This window comes from Emys orbicularis, chromosome 7 (assembly GCF_028017835.1).
Source record: "Emys orbicularis isolate rEmyOrb1 chromosome 7, rEmyOrb1.hap1, whole genome shotgun sequence".
Taxonomy (NCBI): domain Eukaryota; kingdom Metazoa; phylum Chordata; order Testudines; family Emydidae; genus Emys; species Emys orbicularis.
Window position 1 is genome coordinate 117408249 of NC_088689.1, and position 15894 is coordinate 117424142.

Here is a 15894-nt window from a genome sequence, read left to right on the forward strand (position 1 = left end):
GCAAACTTCCCCACACTGTCACATCAATTTACCATGCCTCATTCAGCAGATGGGAGAGGGTGGCTCATGCCTTATGCCCATTTAGCTCGCAGACTCTCCATGAAGGCTGCTAACAATAGTGTTAATTAGTGCCGATTTCGGCAGTTGTTTTCTGATGGGCTCCAAACAACTCTAGAAGAAAGTGGACACATTTCACACAGGCCGCTAGGCAGTGATCAGACAGTAATAACTTTGGGAGCTGCTGTATTTGAACTAGTGACCTAGAGGTGAAAGGTGTGGTGTCACTAGTTAAGTGAATTTGAAATGAAATAATGTAACTCACAAGGCAGAGAGAATTTTTATGGATGCTTCCCTAATCCCATAGTCTATTCTGTAATGAGCAACTTTACATTTTGAATGTGATCAAAATGGTTACAACTCTTGTCAAACCTGCTCTTTTACTCCATACCATATTTTCATGGGCACAAACTTTCTAACCTACGAGTAGCATATTCTTTGGTCATTGAAAATATTTGCATTATCTGGTGCCACAGTTTAGATTTCAGATAAACAAAGAAGTATTAAGTGGCGTTAATACCAGCCAGCCATATCACACAGACAGAAAAATCAGATGGTAAAACATTGAAAGAAAACCTGATCCCAGAGGCAACACTGTCCATAATACTATGCAGATTATGCAGTTTGCGGGAGGAGGGGATACTTATTTTGAAGATGTAAACTGGCACAAGAGTGAGTACACATAGATTTATAGAGGGCATAGAAACATGCTGACAATGACAAAGACTAATCAAACAGGTTACAGAGCTCCAGAAAAGCGGTGTTCCCCAAATTCCTTCGATTTTTTTATGTGAATACAGAGTTTTACAATTACATTCAATTTATATTTTGCTGCTTCAGCAAGGAGGAGAACATTAAGGAATTTATTCTCCTTGGGGCAGATTAAGAAATCTGTTATACACAAAGGGAATTGCCAATGTATTGTAGGTATCTTTAGCATTAGTGGGATGTATTGGCATAAAATATGTTCCCCAAGAATCCACAGAAAAATAGACCTTGCAAAATCTCAGTCATATTGGGCTATATGAATTACCACAAAACTAGGATACTGTACCTATTTAATGCGTTGCTTAGTAGTCAGTAAAACACAAGATAAAGTTCTCACTATTAGCAGGGATATACTTTATCTTTCCCTTTAAGTCTGGTTCTGTGTAGACTGTCCTTTTCTCAGTTATCTGTGGTCATTACCGTGTCTCAGTATAACATGTGAATGGCTTTTGGGGGTTGTTAATATTAATACTTACCCCTCCAACTCTTTCAAAGTGATCCCCGTCTTTCTCAAAGTCTATCAGGTGTCCATTAAATGACCAAGTAAACATAATATCTAGCGAGTGATCATGAGATACCTGGCAAGGCAGGACAATACTTTCTCCAACAGTGACATCCGTGCTGGAAGGTGGCACCACAACCTGTGTTGGATCTGTAAATAACAAACAGAGAACACGCAAGAGAAGAATGAATCCCTTTTCATTTAGAAATACATAGATTTCAAGAGCTGATTACAACACTAGGCAGCTTGTTGCAACCTCTTTACTGGTGGATGAACTTTTAAAAGGTTAAGAGGTTCAATTAGGACAAGAACTTAAGAGTTAGGAGGATGCTTAAAGGAACAATTGAACTATTAAGTTTGTAAAACTGGGCGAGGAATTTTGTAAGAACAGGCCCTTGAGTTCTCTTTTTTCAGCTGAGTTGAAAATACCACCTGCAAAACTTTCAGGATGTCTGCTTCCAGCCGCAGCCTGGAAGTGTAGGGAGAGATGTATGAAAATAAAAAGGTAATGACCAGATGTGGAGAGGGGGCGGGGAGAAGGGAAATCGAATTTGAAAGGTTTGGTTCAAATGTAGGGAATCATAGAATCATAGATTATTAGGGTTGGAAGGGACCTCTGGAGATCATCTAGTCCAATCCCCTGCTCAAAGGGGCCAAAGATCACAGAATCTTTCATCAGAACCTGTCTATCCTCCCGTTGTCAGTTTATCACCTTCTATTTATGTGGGAATACATGCTGCAAGGTTTATCAGCCAATGTATTGGTTCACTAGTAGGGTTACCATATTTCAACAATCAAAAAAGAGGACACGGGGTGCCGCCCAGCCCCGCCCCCTCCCACTTCCCGCCCCCCTCAGAACCACCCTACCTGTCCCCTGACTGCCCTCTCCTGAGACCCCGCCCACCCTAACTGCCCCGAGGACCCCACCCTCTATCTAAGTCTCCCTGCTCCCTGTCCCCTGACTGCCCCAACCGCTCTCTACACCCCCTTCTCCCGACAGCCCCCCCAGAACCCCCGACCAATCTAACCCCCCCGTTCCCTGTCCCTTGCCTGCCCCAACCGCTCTCTACACCCCCTTCTCCCGACAGCCACCCCGAACCCCCGACCAACCTAACCCCCCATTCCCTGTCCCTTGCCTGCCCCAACCGCTCTCTACACCCCCTTCTCCTGAGAGCCCCCCAGAACCCCCGACCAATCTAACCCCCCCATTCCCTGTCCCTTGCCTGCACCAACCGCTCTCCTCACCCCCTTCTCCCGACAGCCCCCCCAGAACCCCCGACCAATCTAACCCCCCCGTTCCCTGTCCCTTGCCTGCCCCCCCCACCAGGCCAAGGGAGAGCTGCGAGCTCCACGTGCAGCCAAACACTGTGGCACGGCTCTGCGGGGGAGGAGGGAGCGGGGGAGGGGGAGGGACTCTGGCTGCTAGAGGCCCCACTGGCTGCGAGCGGCTTTCAATCAGGCCCAGCCGTCCAATCAGCCGCACTGCACTCTGCATTAGGGGAAGGGGGAAATCCCGGACATTTCTACTTTATTAGAAATCCCCCCCGGACGGCCATTTAAAGCTGAAAAAGCCGGACATGTCCAGGGAAACCCGGACGGATGGTAACCCTATTCACTAGTGTTATCAAAAAAAGGGTTGTGGGTATTCTGCAAACTGAGCATTACCTCGATACCATTCCTTCATGGACTAACGTGCACTTATTGTCTGAATCATACAGAGTTAATCATATACATTTTATAGCATCCAATGTGTAAGACTCCCAGAGATGGTTGGTATTACAAAAAAGTGTGAAAATTAAAAACAATTACAGGTGAAAACACATTAAATCATACAGAGTGCTAAAGTAGCAGCAATCAAAGTGAAGCAAGAACATACTAAAATTAAACTAAAGATAGTCAGAACCTCCCTTATCTGTGTGTTTCCTTGGTACACCTGTTTACCATCTTCCCAATTCTGATGCTCTTAAGTCCATTCCTTTTGGGTGAAATTATGTTTTGAAGAGGGCCTACACGAGGCCTATGCACCACATTCCTCTTAAATGGGAGATTTTAAGTGATGCATAAGCCTTATGCTGGCTCCCTGCACAAGGATGAATTTTACCATTATTAAAATTTCAAAGCTTATATTGTAGCTCTCGACAGATATTTTCTCTCAGCCACCCCTCTCCTCCCCCACCTGCCCCTTGATTTACATGCCTTTGAAGTCAAAATAATTATTTCATTTTTAAAATAGCAGTGACCCTTCCTCCCGAACAGCTCTTTATGAAGATTTTCTCATTCTGTCTTGAGATATCAGATGTTTCAATACTTAGACAGCAGAATCCTAGTGACATTCCCAGAGATACAACAAAGCAAATATTCCACCATATGTCTTACTGACGAAGACTAAGTTCACTAATGTAATGATATTAAGGAGTATTTCTCATCATGGCATTGACACAAACGTTATGCATAAACACTGCTGAACATTTTACATCTTGTTAAAAGACAAGGCCAGGGGACAAGGGCCTAAATGTACAAAAGGAGTTATGCACCTGTCTGTTTTAGTTATCTAAGTCCCAGTTTCGGGGACCACTGGGATGCCCAAAACTTCCACTGAAACCCTGTAGGCGCCTAAACTCACTTGGCACCTACGTTTTTGCAGTAAACGTTCCCAAGTTGTTTTTGCTTCTGTCTCTAAACATGCACACTGCTGCCTTACTGTGGGGCGTCTGGGTTCTCATCTCCTGCCTAGGCCCCAAAGTGATTCACAAGCCAGGGAAGATAGGCATCTGACAACCTAACTCACCTGAGGAGTCCAATCTGGTAGGGTTTGAGAGCACTGTAGCTTGGCAGATTGCTGAGATACTGGGGTTGGCTTCCCGCAGTAGGATGATAAAATTATTGTTTAGGCATCTCCTACATGATGTATCTAATCCAAAGCTAAATGTTTAAAATCTGGGCATTTAGAGCTTGATTCAAACCCCACTGAAGTCAGGAGAAAGAGTCCCACTGACTTTGTTAGGGTTTGGATCATGCTTTCAAACGGACTTTAGAATGAAGTTGGACCGTTGTTGGTTCACTAACTACATAAATACAAGGAATAGAAGACTTGGGTAATACGGATTTCCACAATGTGCAGCAGGAAAACTAGCAGAACAGGTAAGGAAATACAATATGGTACCTCCCAACGCAGGTATAGTATTACCATAAGTAGGCCTACAACATCTGTACTGACTATTGTGTTTCATTATAAATGTTATATGTTAGCTAGAGGTTCAGAGTCTAAAAGATTGAGTACACTGGTTTCCACCCCCAACCCCTGGAATGGATTAAGACACACTTGATTCAGGCTACTCTTTACAGCAGTCCAGCATGTTACCCTAGGGTTTGTACCAGTGAGGGTTTCACTGGTGTTGCTACGCTCATGCAAAATTCCCTGTGGGTCTGATCTTGTAAAGTAAAGTTAATGGAAATTGAGGGCACTTAGCATTTCCCATCCCCCATCCCCCGAATAATTTCAAAGAATAATAATAAAAACCCACCTATCAAAGGCTCTAGATGTCCTAACACATCTCAATGCTACAATAAAATCTTAGCAGGATTACAATAATCATTTAGACAGGAACTGTCCTGTCACTCAGCCCTCTCCAAAAACCCTATAAAATGTTTAAGAACATGAGTGTCTCCTACAAGTTTATGAGCAAAGTTGGGCAAATGTTTTTACACTAACCGTTTTACTGAGTTTAAAAAATGTTGATTTGGTGACACCAAAATATTTCTTGAATTCGTGTTGATTTAGCTGAATTTTTTTATTTTGGAAAAAAGTCAATAAAATTTTCCAAAAATGTTGAAATGGCCAGTTTTGACATTTTCAAGATAAAATGTTTAGATTTTTCAGTTCAATTTTTTTTTTCAAAATTTCCAGTAATTTTATTTTAAAAAAATCAAAAAGGTTTAAAATCAAATAATCAAAATCAAAATCAAATGTTTGTTTTGTCAAAACAAAATATTTCAGTGGACCTGAATGATTTTTTTTTTTTACTTTTTGGAATTGCTAACAAACTGAAAAATCCCTCCCCTCACCCCCCCCCCCCCGCTTTTGTCCTGATCACCTTCAGCTTCTACTAGAGTCCTATAATTTATCTTGCAGGATTGTGCCCTAAACAAATATTAGTGGCTAGTTTTGCTGAGTCTAGTTTGTGCTTCCCTGTGACATCCTGCAAAAATGCAAGAGGTCATCACTACAAAAGGAAAGGGAAGGGCACGGACTGGTTGCTGAAACACACACACACACTTTCAGAGATGCTAAGCATAATCCCAGTGGAAATCGATAGGAGCTACAGGTGCCCTTGCCTGAGGTTCCTAATCCCTTAGTGTCGAGAAGCACAGTGATGTTATATTTTAACATACTGTTTTGCACTGAACGGCTGATACAGCCTGATGACAAATGACACCTGAGTGGAATACAGGCAAGACTTTGACCCTAGTCATATTTAGCATGAATGTGAGCCCTCTGTGATGCAATTTACAAATCACTCTGGGGAGAATGCTTACCCATCTGTTTTCAAGGACTGGAAAAGTAAGAAAAAGTTCTATTTAATAGTTCTAGTTGCAGCAGCAAATGGAAAGTGTTATGCACAAGCCAGTTGAGGACAGTCAAGTGGACAGACCTTGGCAATATGAGGCCAAATGGTAATCAAAGTTATTTGATTTGCATTGTTAAAATCCATAGTTTGACGCATCTATTTAATCAAAGAGAGTGCTTCAATGACATCAAACTTGTTCTGATTCGCCTCCATATTTCAAAGTTAGCTACAACAAGGATTTTTATGAAAAATTTGCCAGGAAATAACTATTTATTTATTCATTCTCTATTGCTCTTAGTTACTATGCAAGAAAGACGAATGAACCATTTACCTATATACTACAGCAGAGCTGGGGTTTTTTTGTTCTTCCACCATGATGTTCTCCTAAATACAGATTATTTTCCTCAGCTATCTTTGTTAAGTAACCTTTACACAGAGGAAGACTTCCAAGGGCAGCTAATTGTTTTTAAAAAATGGTCAAACTGAAAGGTTTTTTTAATTTGCGATTCAAGTGAACATTTGCTTTTGGAAGCCCTCCTGTGCACTTTGGTATGGCTTTAAAAATAAGAGCAATCAAAATTGTTTAATGTGAGTTCTGAGAAAGTTCAGCTAGCATTACTGCACGGATACTATTGGAAATACAGCCGCATATTAAATTGAAAAAGGTAATGTTCAGTTTCTCTAGAGGTTTTTATTTTCTTCAAACACCAAATGGGTAAAAAAAAAAAATCCACTTTCCAGTTTTGAAAAGGAACTAATGACAGATTAAGAAAAAAGAGCAATTGAGTGAAATAGCATGTTTTGTATGCATATATGTAAGTATATATTGTAGATTAATATATATATAGGGCCAAATGCAGCCCTGGTGTACATTGAAAGAGTTCAATTCCCATTGCCAAGGGATGGATTTCAACCATAATTAATAGAAAGGCTTTCCTAGATAAGTATTGAGAGGACAGGCAGTAAATGGCGAGATTTACAGTTTGATCTGACTCACTGCTACAAACACTGTCGATGAGTAGTTAACACTCTTGCCTGTAGGTGTCACTGAAAGCTCAGTAGAATAAGAAAGCTGCCCTCAAGTCAGCAATTTTCAGGACCACAGGTTTAGTGCTTATCATGTAAAGGAAACTTCATTTTCTTATTTTACATACAATTTTTCTTTGCATGCCAACAATATCTGACAGATCATGTACTGGCTGAGTTTCCAGTGTGTTTTGAAAGCTTAGGTGATTTGAGAAGAGAATATGCTTACAGGGCCAGATCCTCAGTTACTGTAAATCAGCATTATTCCATTGATTTCAGTGCCACTATGCCAATTGACACCAGCTAAGGATTTGGCCCATAATACATATGAAAGAACGCTCGGAGAGAATTCAAGCTTTCCTGACCTTTTGATCTGCATTCTTTCTTTTAGTTTTACTGTTGATTGCAGGCTACCAAAATCTGCTGTATTTCTGATTAGTTTAATTTAGTCTGCTTATGTTGCACTATATTTTTAGCAAGAGTAGTCCTGTTAACCTTCAAAGTGAGAAGATGTGGGTAGCATTTGTCATCAGTGGGCCTGCTGTAACTGTTGCTTTTGTCACTTGTATTTCACCAGAAGAAAATCTTCTCTGGCTGTTTGCACTGTTTGGTTTTCATGTCTCATTTTGGGAAGTTGCAACACATTTTATAGTTACAAACCGCCTAGCTGTATGTATCACCGATACTGTCTGAGGGGAACAAATTATCCAATTTGAAAAGAAACCAGCTTGCCCTGATTTTTTTTTATTGATTCTGTGTCCATTAGGAGGGATTGTTTGTTTAGAATAAACAGCTCCGCATTGCCATATTTGCTTGTTGTAGATCACGCAGTGCTGTGTTGTGTCATGTTGATCTAGAGTACATGACACAGTGGGACACAATCTGCTGTGGCACAAAATAAGCAACATAAATAAATCAGAGGCAGACAGTCAGAGACAGATGCATTTTTTTAAAGTCGGTGCCCGATGTGAGAGTGTCAGCTTCTGAACGAAACGAGTGAGCAACAACAGAGTAATGAACGACACCACAGTGGATAACAGTTTATCCCTAGTGACCAAAAAGACGTCAAATGAATTGGTGATTTCTAACTAGAGCTAGGCTGGTTTGCTGGTCCATTGCATTGCACCACACAGGGTCCCATTTCAAGTGTGTTCACTTCCAACCTGGCAATGTTGTGTGCTCAGACTCTGAAGGGATGGGAATGCTATAATGTTAATAACTGCAGTGCCTTTCATTCAAGGACATCAAAGTGCTTAGCAAACAAAGGATGAAACCTCTTAAGTCCTGAATGAGGTGGGAGGATAGAGTATTTTAAACCCCAAAAGGCTGAATACTGTTTACAACATACAACTTGAGACGAACAAAAGGAGTTGTGATTCAGTGGGAGCTGAGCATCTCAAATGATTGGTCCCAAAGAGACGTAAAGCCAATGTTTTCATATGTGGGTCTCTAAAGTTAGGGATCGAAATACGTAATTAGTCATCTAAACAAGTGACCTGATTTTCAAAGGTACTGAGCTGAAAAAGGCAAGCCTTGTGATATAGACACTGGACTGGGACCCATGAGATGGGGGTTCAGTTCCTGGCTTTGTTACAAACTCTCTGCAACACCTTGGACAAATCAGTTTCTCTGTGCCTCAATTCCACACCTGTAAAATGGGGATAATAGCACTTTCCCTTTCCCCACCCTTGTCTATTTAGATTATAAACTCTTCAGAGCAGGGACTCTTTCTCTCTCTCCTCTGTATGTGGGGTGCATTGTACAAATGTCCCCCATCTTGATTGGAGCCCCTATGCACTACTATATTACAAATAAAAATCATCATAACAATGGGCACCTACCATTTCCATTGATTTAGCACCTCTGAGCACCAGACAGCTTATTTAGGTGCCTAAATACATATGTAAGTGCTTAGCTTCAAGTCCCTATGTTTACATTTTTTGCCAAAATGACTCTCTCAAGGTTCTACCAGTCACTGGAAGTGCTCAACAGAAAAACAACCCAGGTGCCTTGCCCCCCCCCCTCCTATATTATAATCACTAGATCAGGGGTTCTCAAACTTCATTGTACTGTGACCCCCTTTGAATAACAAAAATTACTACACGACCCCAGGAGCGGGGACCGAAGCCTGAGCCCACCCGTGCCCCACTGCACTGGGTGGGCAGGGGGCAAAAGCAAAGCCCAAGCCCCACTATCCCGGGCGGGGGTGGGCGGGGGGCAAAACTGAAGCCCAACAGCTTAACCCCAAGGAAGGGGGCCTATAACTTGAGCCCTGCCACCCAGGACTGAAGCCCTTGGGCTTTGGCCCTGGGAGGTGGGGCTTGGGCTTCAGCCCTAAATGGTGGGGCTCGGGCTTTGGCTTCAGCCCCGGGCCCCAGCAAGTCTAATTCAGCCCTGGCAACCCCATTAAAACAGGATCACAACTCACTTTGGGGTCCCGACCCACAGTTTGAGAACCGCTGCACTAGATCTCATGCTCTCATCATAAAGCCCCATTGGACTGATGTAAAGAATGGCACAGACAGGGTTCATAAGGCACCTGGTCTCTCTCTGCTCTCCACTATTATTAAACATCTCCAGAAGATTAGCATTATGCTTCTCACTGTATAAGCATATTTGAAGACACAGACCCAGATACCCAAAGAGCTTCATAGAGTCAGAGTTTAAGACCAGAAAGGACCACGAGATCATCTAGCCTGACCTTCTGCATATCACATGCCATCAATACCACCCAGCGTCCACACACTAAACCCACCACCTAAACTTACATCGAAGTATTATAGCCTTCAGGAGACTAGACCAGGGGTCGGCAACGTTTGGCACGCGGCTTGCCAGGGTAAGCACCCTGGCGGGCCGGGCCAGTTTATTTACCTGCTGACGCGGCAGGTTTGGCCGATTGCGTCCCCCACTGGCCGCGGTTCGCCGTCCCGGGCCAATGGGGGCGGCGGGAAGCCGCGGCCAGCATATCCCTCGGCCCGCGCCGCTTCCCGCCACCCCCATTGGCCCGGGACGGCGAACCGTGGCGAGTGGGGGCCGCGATCGGCCAAATCTGCCACGTCAGCAGGTAAATAAACTGGCCCGGCCCGCCAGGGTGCTTACCCTGGCAAGCTGCGTGCCAAACGTTGCCGACCCCTGGACTAGACTATTATCACAGAATGTAGGGCCAGAAAGGATCTTGACAGGTCATCAAGTCCAGCCTCCTGCACTGAGGCAGGACCAAGTATTCCTGACAGGTGTTTGTCTAAGCTGTTCTTTAAAACCTGCAGTGTCAGGGATTCCACAGCTTTCCCTGGAAGCCTATTGCTGTGCTTAATTACCCTTATAGTTAGACAGCTTGTATTTTGCCTCTGAACACTCTTCAGTTTATACATGTTTCTTAGAGTGGACTGGACACAGTACTCCAGCTGAGACCTCACCAGTGCCGAACAGAGTGGGCCAGTTACCTCCCATGTTTTACATATGTAAGGAATATGGAGATATACCTATCTCATAGAACTGGAAGGGACCTTGAAAGGTCATCGAGTCCAGCCCCCTGCCTTCACTAGCAGGACCAAGTACTGATTTTGCCCCAGATCCCTAGGTGGCCCCCTCAAGGATTGAACTCACAACGCTGGGTTTAGCAGGCCAATGCTCAAACCACTGAGCTATCCCTCCCCCCTTAAGAATTGAAGCTAGCTCATGGAGGGAGAACAAACCTGGTCTGGCTCTTTACCTGGAAGAAAGAAAGTGAGTCTTTGCTCAGGTAACTCATGGGGTTTTCTTCAAGCTCCTGGGTACCATTTGGTACCCACATATTAGCAATCGACTCGGAGGCAATGCCTGAGTTAGAGATCCTGAGTAGCTCTGGCACAGAATGGCCAAAGTGGCTGCTGGAGAAAGCAATGAAGAGGATTTTATTCTGAGTTGGAAAGGAGGGTGCCGTATAGGCAAGGCCATTTCAGCACGCAAGGTGCTGACTTCCTGTACCATGTATTGTCATTGGAGCATGCCAGGGTGTCTGTTAGATGTTTAATGAAAGCCAATATCGATGACAAGGTAATTTCAGGTTCAAGCATGAATGCTCAAGTGCAGGAGTTTATGTTCAATTACCAGATGCTTCAAACAAGCAGTAAGACAAAGGAAAGCAATGCCAAGCACAAAGGGTCAAGTCCAACACTATTGAAAATGGACAGAATGTTGCCTTTGCTGTTGATGTACAGTAATCAGATAAGACACAACAGGGTTAGGTAAAAGGTTCAGTAAAGTTTTAGCATCCTTTGTGTGGGTCTGGGGATTTATGCAGTAGCTATATATTTGAGGCCAGCCATTCTACGGCCTCAGGTATTTAACAATGTTAGGAACACCTCCCCCTCCCTCCTTTCCCCCGTGGAAGAATAATAGACCACAGTTTTTACTAAATTCCACTCAAATGCATTAAGTTATCACTTTTGATTATGCATTCATGGTTGATTCTGGAGAAATTTACTTTAATTAACAATACTGAAAGGCTAGTTCAATAAATTACATTGAGTCATTTTTGTGTCTGATTTCATAGGCCTCAATTGACCCTGATGTGCATACCCATAGCAAAAGCAGATATAGGGCTATATTTTTTCTATTGCCTCCATTCCGCATCCATTTTTGTAGATACAAACAATTGTGCCTGCAGTTGTGGACCTGGAATGATTTTCAAGTGCAAATACAAGCCCCACCCATTTAACTACCTGATTTTCTGATGCAAACATCAGAGTTAACTTTCAAAGTTCATTTTTTGCTTAGGCACTCATACAACTTTACAAGGATTTAGATTTAAATTCAATTTTTTAAAGATAAATTATAACCCCAGAATTTTGGGGATGATTTTTGAAATATTTTTGTTTGATTTATTTATTTTTGCCGTAAGTAGCTGTTCAAAGATCTCTATTACTTAGTTTCAATTGGCAAGGACCAGTGATTACACGGATATAGCAGAAACTGCTCCCAGGCATTTCATTTTGGCCTTGGATGTGTCTGACTTTGGAAATCCATTATGAAGGGAGATAATGGGCAGCATACCAAAGCAGTATGCCCTAGATTTTGCCCTGCATTGTAGAGCATTATGTTGGTTTCACGTAAGACTGAGTCTTATCTTCCTTTGTGTAAGCTGCAGAATTTTAAAGCATTCCTAGCACGTGTATCTCACCTGAGTGAGCAGATGTTCTCACCTTCAAATTTAGGTCATTCTGGTACTGTTGTTGAAATTTTGCTTGCTGACTTTTGGCTTCAACATCAGGGGTTAAGAAGCTAGGTTGTCTTGTAAGGGTAACAAAATACCAGTAAGATAAGAGATGATCTCACCATTTTCCAGGAATATTTTAATGGCATAATATTGGTACTAAGCCACACTTGGTGCCTGAATGTAAGTTTAACAGGAAACCTAACATGGAGGGGGTGTGTGTGTGATTTCAAAACATATTTTCAAGGTTTGTTCTAGGCAAAAAAGAAGTCAGAATTTTTCAAAAAAGGACAACAGGATTACAAAGATGTAACAGCTTGGGTACACCTCCACCTGAGTTCTGGGCTGTAGAATAAAACAGGAAAAGAGAGAAAATGAAAATATTTGGAGTCAGTGGTGATCTATTTTATGAGTGATGTTTATGGCCATTCTTGGTTTGTGACTAAATTATTGCATTATGTAAATAATTCAGTGGCCTTTTCCCTTGCCATGTTAGGGCTGACTTTAATTCTCTGGGAAAGGGTTATTTGGGTGTCTGCCAGTGTTTTGATATAAATTACCTAGGATATAAATTAAATAACCTCTTCTTCTGTTTCTATAGATGATAATGTGATGGAACCAGAAGTACTTGCAGTTGTAGTTTGGTCAAGAAGCAGGATGCTGGTGAAAAAAGGGCATATTGACAAACAAGGAGAGAGATTAAGCAGATGGGGAAAAGCCCCCAGAAGCAGACCGATAACAGTCAGCACTGTGACAGCAAAGAGAGAGTAAAAAGACACACTGATTTGTTTTTTTAAACATGCATAAATAAGTGACATTTTTGCCTGTGCAGACAGTGAACATTGAATGTCACACTGTCGTTTTTGAGCAGGCAGAAATAAAGCTTGGGTTATCATGCAAATATGCTCAACAACACTCTTGGTGTCGTCATAAAATTTGTCAAACTTTTAAAGAAAATAATGACTGCCTTAAGAGTGGCAATGTGAGCTAGCAGATACAGATTAAACTGAAGTGTTAAAAACCTAAGGCATCCATGTAACGCAGGCAGAATATCTACCTATCCAGGTAAATGGAACCAGGGTAATGACCCAATGAAAACACAATGAAAGTGTAAATTCCAATGATTGAACCAAATTCACCCACTTACAATGATGAGGTGACACGTAAACTTATGATGCCATTTATGTTACCTCTGAATTTGGCCCTAAAAATCTATAATCATCATCCAGTCCCCTAGCATATGCCTGCATCCCACAAAGACATAACAAAATGCAAATTCTCAACAGTGAGGATAATTAACCATTGGAATAGTTTAGCAAGGGATGTGGTATGTGCTCCATTATTTGGAGTCTTTAAATCAAGACTGGATGACTTTCTACAATAGAATGTTCTAGCTCAACCAAGAATTATTGGTCATAATGCAGGTCTCTTAATGGGTGACATTTTATAGCCTGTGTTATGTATGAGTCAGACTAGATGGTCATAATGGTCTCTTCTAGCCCGACAATCTATGAAAGACCTTGCAGGAGAAGACAGTGACTAGAGATAACACAAATCAACAGTAGCATTTAAATCACTCTGCTTTTGATATGTGATCAAAGACTGGAAATCACCCACAGGAATACACTAAATATTCAGACAAGCTACATTCCCCCCCCCCCACCGCTTTTTTTTTATTTGCTAATGCATCATTTATACAAGAACTGCAAATTGACTTAAATTCAAAAGCATCTGAAGCTTGGTGACTATCAAACTTCTGGGACCTCTTAACACTCTAGACATCATCAGACACTGTGAAAAATGCTGAAGACAGGATAATGTGACCCTGAACTGAGAAGATTAATAACCGGTGAATAGCTAAACTAACATGTGATAGTTTGCTATGCTAATTTCTACAGCTATCCTAATGGATTGTTTGAGTAGTTTATGGGGCATGGCCAAAATTCATTTGAGTAAGGAACGGGGAAAGGTCAGAGCAAAGGTGAATGGTTAAACAAAATCTTCTGTTTTACAATATCACAGCATCCACCTGCATTGCTTTCACTTATATGCTGTCAATCTTACAGGAAGGCAACAGCACAGAATGGTCCAGATATAATAAATAAGACTCAGGATTGCTCTTTTCATATACCACTATATGTTTCCATGTTTTTTGTACAATGAACCATTGTACGTGTGTACTCTCAAGCAAAGGAACTGCTTTGTAAGGCATGATCCATATAAGAAAATGTATAGCATTTGACTGTTATTGATTATTTTCTGCAGTAGTCTGATATTGCCAGATATAGAGTAAAATGTCTCATGACACGTCAATGGTCTTAATCTCCTAAGTGCCTGAGTCACTTTTCAAAATAGGACTTAGGTGCTTTTGAAAAGTTAACCCATAGTGTTACTATATACTCCTGCCATACTTTTCTGTAATAAGGGATGTCAGTGATTTATAGCTCTGTATATAATTGGGAGTGAGGCTTGGAGGGGGAGAAAAGCGGTCTTTTCTGAAGGAGCAAAGGTCCTGATTCAGCAATTCATCCCCGATTCAGCAATTAAGCACATGCTTAAATGCTTTCCTGAGTGGGTGTCCATATGATTTCAACCCTGGCAACTTAACATGTTTAGTCTTTGCCACATTAGAACCACATTTCATAAAGGGAGAGCTTATATACTTTTTAGATATATGTTACAGTGTCTCCTGAGCCATTTTCTGTTAGGAAGCATCCATTTCATTTTAACATGGGCAATTTTTCTTTTAAAGTAAAATGTGAGCAAAATACTGTTCCATTGCTTTTCCTACTAAGCTGTCCATCTGTTCACTTTTAAGAGTGGCAGTTTCCTTCTTAGCTCCATTCATACCTGAACGGCAGTTTTGGTACAACTTATGAACACATTTCTTAAAATGACATTGAAAAAAAGCTTCCCATAGATTGAAAACTGTCTAAACATGATGTAAGAGTCTCCCTCCCAGGAATTAACACCTCCCATCTCCCAGAAAAGGACCAGGCAGTCAATCAGCAGACAAGCATTCCTGCATACTGAAATACACACTCTTTGTGTGGCTGAATAGTAAATGAAGGTTAATTTAAATCTGAAAACACATTAAGAATGGAATTGCATCAAAGGATACCGGGGAGGGATGCACCATTATAGCACCATGAAGACAAAATAATTGAAAATATATCTGGTCCAGAGAGAGAGCACAAAGGGTGTTTCTTAAGTAAGAACAGGGAACAATACTTCATTTTAACCACCATTTTATCCTGTGCAATGCTATCTTATTAAATCAAGCTCTCTCCATTCAAATGTGACAAAGAGAATCCTATCTAATGGGGTCTGGAAATGACAATCAAATCTGTCACTCAGAGAAATTTTTACTTGCTCTTTTATATCAGTCAGCATTGGTGCCTGATTACACTAGGAAAACAAAGCATACATTTTGCTATACATGTATCGTTTTGTATTTTGCACTAAAATAAAAGGCACTTCACTTCAGAAGTACCTTATATGAAATTGGTATATTTGACAAATGATTGTACCATTTGTGACAGACTTTATAGATAATCCAGTGAATTCAAGGTGTCACCTTTTGTGGGCTATTGATTAATACTAGCTGATATCCATCTTTGCAAGTATGGAATAATCTACTGTCATTACAAAAATGATGGCCATCTTACAAGGAAGGTTAATCAGATACAGGAGCAATCATATCTGGTCTTTGATAAATTACAAGTCACTCAAGGATCAATCATCAGTTCCCCTTGCAACAAGCCATTGTTACTGCACAA

The 15894-nt window shown here is 41.6% G+C and overlaps 1 protein-coding gene across 1 annotated transcript in view; it reads right to left on the bottom strand.

Annotated features, from left to right (window-relative positions):
* Positions 1-15894, bottom strand: part of LOC135881964 (contactin-4) — a 346117-nt gene that overhangs the window by 33907 nt on the left and 296316 nt on the right. The window contains exon 12 of the mRNA XM_065408738.1: positions 1302-1477. Within this exon, the coding sequence (XP_065264810.1) occupies positions 1302-1477 (176 nt within the window). The remainder of the gene's footprint in view (positions 1-1301; positions 1478-15894) is intronic.